Consider the following 6,761-nt stretch of genomic DNA (forward strand, 5'->3'; position numbering starts at 1 on the left):
ATGTGAAAAAACAAGGGAACATGAGGTTAGTGAAGCGGGTGGCGATCACAGCCGAAGTTCACTCGAACCCTCGAGGGTGGATCTGATTTTATTTATATCCTTTAACCATAGAGCCGGGTACACAACATCCCTAACTATAAATACCAGTGCAATCTGTGTAGGTATTGATAGTTGGTGGGACATTGTATACACGGTTTTATAATTTAGAGATGTTATCCATAGTTAAGACTGAACTAAAGTATACACGGTTTTATAATCTAGAGGCTTTAGGCTTGTACTTTAAACAAATACTAACACATGGGCATCCGAAGGTTTTTTAGGAATAGCCCACGCTCCACAGCGTAGTATAGCTATGGTACAGTAAGGCCACCCTTTCACAAAGGGTCTTTAAAACTTTATGAGCCATGAAAATGCTCCATCTTAAAGCTTACAAGCATCAAGCCTCACTAAATATGTGAGCAACATTTTAGTGTCAAAAGGTTCTCTCGTATGTGTAAAGCACCTTTATTACAAGATAAATTTGGAATGTGTCATGATCATTAACAAACTTGCATAAAAGTAATAAATTAGGTCATAAGAAATTAAAACCAAAACTATACACGTATTAAACAAACGACAACACATTTGTCATGTAGCAACACAAGAGATAACCATCCTCATCTTTTCGTTTATGCTTATACGTCAAAATTTAAAATTTCAACCAAATATTTAAAGTTAATTTGGGGGATTTTTTTCATTGAAGTTTATTTCCTTAGAGGCTTTTAGATCACTAAGTGTGTGTGTGTATATATATATATATATATATATATATATATATATATATATAATTTGTATTCATAAATTATTTTTTATTTGCAAATATATCATTTGGTTTTTTCCATAAATCAACCAAACAATCGCCCCTTTAATATATATCTCATTCTCCATTTCACTAAACTACAACCACTCATAGGCATTCCGTAATGCGGGAATTCAAATAAACAACAGAACGTGGCGTTGATCTGCATATGCTTTACCATAAACATTGAAGTTTTTTTTTTCACATGATAGATCGAGATATTCCTTCTTGTTTTGACTGCTAATTGATTCCTGAGGTAGAGAAAATAACTTGCATTTCCTCGAAATTGATGGTGTTGTTGCCCTCCAAAGTAGAACTGCATGGCCCAGCTTGTACCGTTTCTGGGTCTAGGCATGGAGATTCACTACATTTCGTGTAGATACTGGAGCATCACCTTCGCCACTCAAAGTTGTACCCATCTTTTTTCTAAACTCAAATTGAAGCCACCAGGCCTATCATCTTCTGAAACTGAAACAGGGTATAAGGTTAAAGTTTCTACATTTCACTTCATTGTGCTTGCCAGTTTCATAGCTTTCAGAAAATATAACAGTATATGCTATCTGAGAAAAATAGGAAGATTATTCATTAGCAGTCCCCGAGTCAACTTCACCCTTCCAAGACCCTGAATTGCCACTACATTCTGCAGGCACTGTCTCCAGTCCTATTTTTGCAGAAGACCTGTCATACAAACTACTTTCTGTGCTCACGATTGCTGGAACAATCTCCATACCGATATCAAAAAGAGATGAACATTCTGATTTACTAGTATTTGTTTCAGCTTGACAATCTACTGAAGAGGACAGATTTATATTTTCTTCTAGTGAAGACCTCTGATGTTGGGTATCTTTGCTGCTGATGTATGCTCCAGGCTCAGTTGCACCATCTGCATTAAATCCCACATCATCATCCGAAGCATTATCAAGGCACTCACTCTGTATTGTTTCCACGTCTGGTTCCTGCAATGATCTCTGAAGTTCAACTCCACCAGTAGATGTTAGAATAGTATCCCTTCTCACAACATTAAACAGAATACCATTTTCGATCTTTTCAGGTTGCAGTAAGTCACCTTCAGAAACCATTATACTTGTTGAACCACCAAGTGGAGATCTAGGGACATTACTATCAAGAGGATCATAACCTGAATTGCCCAAGCTCCTGTCAGGAGTAATAGGCATTGCACTGCTTTCAACAGATTCTCTACCAATTGCCTGAGAAACCAAGAAATTAGTATTTGGTGTTACAACATCAGTTCTGTCTTCCCTTGATGAAATTGTTCTGAAGTCTGTGTCAATCTCAAGATTCTGAACAAAACTAACAAATTTATTGGCTGATGCTGTCCTCATAAGAGGGCCACCACTTCTAGTCCATGAGTTTAAGTCTATACTCTCAGATTCACTGTCACTGTTATCATGTACATTTTGTTGGACGTGATGGTTTTTGTTAGATGGTCCAGCAATTCCTCCATCTGCATGATGGTTTGTACTAGGAGAAACGATGAATTCATCCTCAAGAGAACCGGATGAATTTTCTCTTGCTATGAGATTCCATGATGGAATCCTCCTAGAAGGGCAGAGTCTGATTGTAGGACCATATCCTTGGGAAGCAGCTGCTCTTTCCACGCTTCTCTTTAGTCTACGCATATGGTTCAACAGGGCAACACATTCATCTAGCACCAGTTCAATAGCACAATTTGCCCTGATGGCTGATAACTTCTCCCAGGTGCATCGTCTACCCTGATTTGCGGCCTTCTGAAGCTCAGAATAAGATGGATTCTGTATGATCTTGGAATACTGATGATACCAAGAAAGAAATCATCTGTAAGTTTTACCAGCAGTGCGAAGGATATTTGTGAAAGAAAGGAAGGGAAATATTAAAGACCTGAGCAAGAGTGGCTGGCATAACAACTGTGACATCACCTTCCCAATCTTGAGCAAACAACTTAGCTAGTCCTCCTAAAGGAAATCCAAGTTCGAGAATTTGATTGCACCTATGCTTAACTTCCATCTCAGCAAGTTCAGCCAGCTACATACAGACATTATTGAAGAACATGTGAGATCATACTATCATAGAACAAAGAACTTCAACGCATCCCTCCCCATAGTAGTTTTTGTATTTGAATTATTCGGCCATTAATTCAACTAATATCTGAAGTTAAAGCATTGCTGAGTATACTGTTAAGCTAGGCTAATGAGCCACTAAAGCACAAACGTGCCTGAAATATTGGAAGTTATATCATGCAGCAGTCAAGTGAAAATAAACATTTCCATTCACTCCATGAAATTGATATCTAGTCATATCACAGTCAGCTCAAGTAAACAAGTAGTCAAAAATAAAGAATGCAATATGGAATGTTTTTGATACGCACCTTGGCAGCAAAGTTGCCTCCATAAGCCCTGATAATTTCCTTTAGTCTCAACAATGGAGCTATGTGAGGATTGGCCTGGCTTACTATGAAATGATTCACATTGAATAATTCCTTCAATTGCTTCATGGGCAAATCACTTTCTAAGCTCCCATCTCTCCAGCGCCGAGTTGTAGCGCCAACTCTTTCATCCAGGCCCAACAGGAAAGAAGCATGAAAAGGAACTGTTTCTCCAAATCTGTCTTTTGCCATCAACTCTTGGGCCTCAAAAAGACCAGGAAAAGCACAGGAAGCAGTTACTGCACTCCAGATGAGAACATGAGGTGATGTCAAATAGTTCAAGCATCGAGGTGGCTCATGTTTCCTTGGAGAACACACAGTGACAACAAGAATCCGGCCCGTCATGTCATAGGCCTCTTGGAATGTCAAATTGCTGGTAAGATTTCTCAAAAGTGTCTGCAAGTGTCTAATGTCATGAACAGCTCCATGTGTCAAAATCCTTTTAACTACAGGAAATATCCCACCCATCTGGTCAAAGAATTTCAAGGAATGCCACTCCTCAAAAAAGCTCTCCAGCTCTGGCCATGACCTTGTTGCTACTATAGAGCACATTATAGAGCCAACACTTGATCCTGAAATTATCCTCGGCAGGAGCTTATGTTCTACCAATGTTTTCACAACACCCACATGAAAACATCCTAGAGAAGCACCTCCACTTAGCAGCAAGGCAGTTCTACCGAAGGCATGTCTTGTCTCATGCATAAATGCAAGTTTCTCTTCGAGAGGCAACTCGTCTGAATCAGAATTACATACAATTTTCAGCTGAGTAGATACCTCCTCGATGTACTCCTTTATCATTTTCGGTACCTGGCAATATGGCATATACCAATAGACATTGAGTAAACGATCGGCTGTCCGTACTGAAATAAACGCAATAATTATTATCCGAATAAAGTGATAAAATTTCTAAAAGTAAATTAGAAAAGAGGCGGATCCACTTCGCAGTTTTAATGCAATGGAAATGACCTACTTCAGCTACAGTTCTAACACCAAACAAGCATCCTATTGCATCGAAATTGCTTGCGTGATGTAGGCGATGATTAGCCAAGTACCTGCAGCCTCCCCTTGTGGAGCTCGGGGTTGCACATGTTGCCGAGATTCCTAAGCAGGTCGGCGCGCATGCAGAAGACGATGTCCCTGAGCGACCCCTCCTGGCGGCGGTGCCTGAGCTCGCGGAGCTTGTTGCGCACGAGCTCCTCGTCGTAGAGGTCGGCGTCAGTGGCGCGGCGCGGGGTCTCGCGGTCCAGCATCCGTGCGGCGTGCGCCCACTCCTCGTAGGTGAGCGCGGCGCGCATCATGTTCCGCCAGAACTTGCGCCGGTACGCGGACTGCACCCTCGCCCGCACCCCCGCGCGCCCGCCCCGCCCCCGCAGCAGGAGCGCGACGGCGCAGACGGCGAGCAGGATCCCGCGCGTGTTGTCCCGCGGGTGCAGCCACGCCGCCGCCAGCGGCAGCGCGGCGCGCAGTGCCGCGGCCAGGCGGTGCCGCAGCTGCCCCAGGGAGCCGCAGAGCAGCACCCGCAGCGCCACCGCCCGGCCCAGCGCCGTGGACGGGCCGATCGCGAACACCCCCACCGGCGGCTCGCTGCTGATCGCATCCATTGCCGCGACACCGAGCCTCAGGACGCGCTGCAAGGCACGCGCGCGATGGGCATGGATATTGAGCCGGCTCGGGGAGACGGGAAGGTTCGGGTTTCGAGGTGGTGGCGGCGGCCGCCGAGCGAAGCGAAGCGAGCCGGGGGGATCAAGGGAGGGAGGGAGGGGAACGAGGAGTTGGTTTCGTCTCGCTTGCGGTTGCGGATCGGCGCGCGTGGGGACAAAAGGCCAAAAGCGATCCGAGTCACAGCCAGGGATGGGAAGCGACTCAGCGAGGCGATAAGATCATTCACAATGGCTACCGACTAAAATGTGTTATTCGCATCATTAAATAAGTGGTTATATGGAATGAAAAATAATTTAATAAGTAAATATAGTAAGAAAGTGGGAGAAAAAAAGATGTTTTACATAAGGTATATACTACGGTTGAGAGTAAGTTTTATAATAAATGTGGATCTCATCTCTAATTTTTGTTTCACTTATAAATTAAAAGGTATACATACCAGACATCACCTGGCACTAATTTTAGACACCGATTAATTAATCTATTTTTTCTTTTTTTATTCAAGATGGCAGAGGATGCTACTCCTCGTACGAAGGGTGACTCATTTCGTCTCTCCTCTCTTCTCTCCACTTCACTATTTAATCATATATATCATCTTGGTTTTGGTTTTGTGTCCGATCTCACAGTTTAATTATATGTCATCTTAGGTTTGTGTGATACTCATAATTCCTGCTCTAAGACATAACAACATACAAATTAAATTAAATTTAAAAATAAATTAATGGCTTTTACATGGAAATAATAGTGTTTAGTATTTATTTTTATGATAAAATAGAATAATAAAAAACATAACTATTCTCTAGTAATCTAAAGTCTTAAAGACTTCCCCGAATTGAGCCCTCCGCGGCGATTTGGCTGCCGTGGCTAGGGGCATGTCCCGACGCGTGCCCCCTGCGTGCTCGTGCCCTCGTCTGAGCTTGGTGCATGGTGCGCCATGTCACTGCACGGTGGGCCGCACTGGGGTGTTGCGGTTTTTGTCCGTGCTGCTGCAGTGCTTTGCCTCTTTTTTGCTGCCTTCCTATGCCTTGTTACTTGTTGCTCACCTTTTTCTCACATGTTATGTGGACTTAATCTATGCATATTGTCTCACTATTTTGTTGGCAGTCTTACTACTTGTTTCTCTACCTGCTATGCGCCGGGTCTATTCGGTTCCTCTCTTTGCGTCGGTACTTGTGTGTTTCTTTTCCTCCTTTCTACCTGTGTACGCCTGTTCCATGGATCGGTCTCTTTGCTAGTTTTGCTTCTCCTTTGTTTTTGCTGTGGGTTTGGTCGAGCGGTCTATTACGTTTCGCTCTCTCATGGTTCTGCATGGCCTATGCAGAGGTAGGTGCGTTTGGTCAGAGCTTCTGCCTCCCTATTGGTTGCTGTTCTCTGCCCTGTGACCGGTGCACAGCCCCTACATGGGAACTCTCACTGCCTCGTGAGCCCGTTTTATTTCTCATTTGCTACTCCCTTCGCCCCGAAATAAATCAATCTTTCACATTTTTCTACAGTATTTGCCTCTTCGTCTTATTTTTAACAAAAATTTGTGGTTCATATTTTTTATTAGATGCTAGATTGTGTGACTAATTTCTTTACAATTTCTTGAAAATTTTTCGAATAGAACGGCCGGTCAAACGTTTGATACGAAAACCAAACGATTTGTTTTTTTGGGACAACGGTATTTCTTAGTGGGGTTGTCGCCTGCTTTGCCGCATTTAAAGTTTGACAGTTTGTGACGTTTACTTGGGGCATCTCCGTTCTTTTCCTGCCGCGTTGCCGATGATGGGTGGGGTCACCATCTGCGGGGCCGCTTCTTGCCTCTCTGTTTTGCCTATGGGTTCTCGTTGTTCACGTGCCTAA

General features: G+C 43.3%; 1 protein-coding gene across 1 annotated transcript; it reads right to left on the reverse strand.

Moving 5' to 3' along the window:
* Positions 1–1,201: 1,201 nt before the first annotated feature.
* LOC102703733 (triacylglycerol lipase SDP1-like) lies at positions 1,202–5,040 on the reverse strand. The gene is made up of 4 exons (XM_015832719.2): positions 4,313–5,040; positions 3,204–4,067; positions 2,717–2,860; positions 1,202–2,628 (listed from the first exon to the last, which is right to left on the reverse strand). Exons 1-4 carry the CDS (start codon positions 4,859–4,861, stop codon positions 1,417–1,419), a joined length of 2,769 nt encoding a protein of 922 aa, XP_015688205.2. The 5' UTR covers positions 4,862–5,040; the 3' UTR covers positions 1,202–1,416.
* Positions 5,041–6,761: the final 1,721 nt, after the last annotated feature.

Source organism: Oryza brachyantha, chromosome 1 (genome assembly GCF_000231095.2).
Source record: "Oryza brachyantha chromosome 1, ObraRS2, whole genome shotgun sequence".
Taxonomy (NCBI): Eukaryota; Viridiplantae; Streptophyta; class Magnoliopsida; order Poales; family Poaceae; genus Oryza; species Oryza brachyantha.

Coding starts and splice junctions, on each gene's coding strand:
- LOC102703733 (XM_015832719.2), bottom strand. CDS start 4,861: ATGGATGCGATCAGCAGCGAGCCGCCGGTGGGGGTGTTCGCGATCGGC. Junction 4,068..4,312: donor TCCACAAGGGGAGGCTGCAG/GTACTTGGCTAA, acceptor CCATATTGCCAG/GTACCGAAAATGATAAAGGA. Junction 2,629..2,716: donor TGCCAGCCACTCTTGCTCAG/GTCTTTAATATT, acceptor TGGTATCATCAG/TATTCCAAGATCATACAGAA.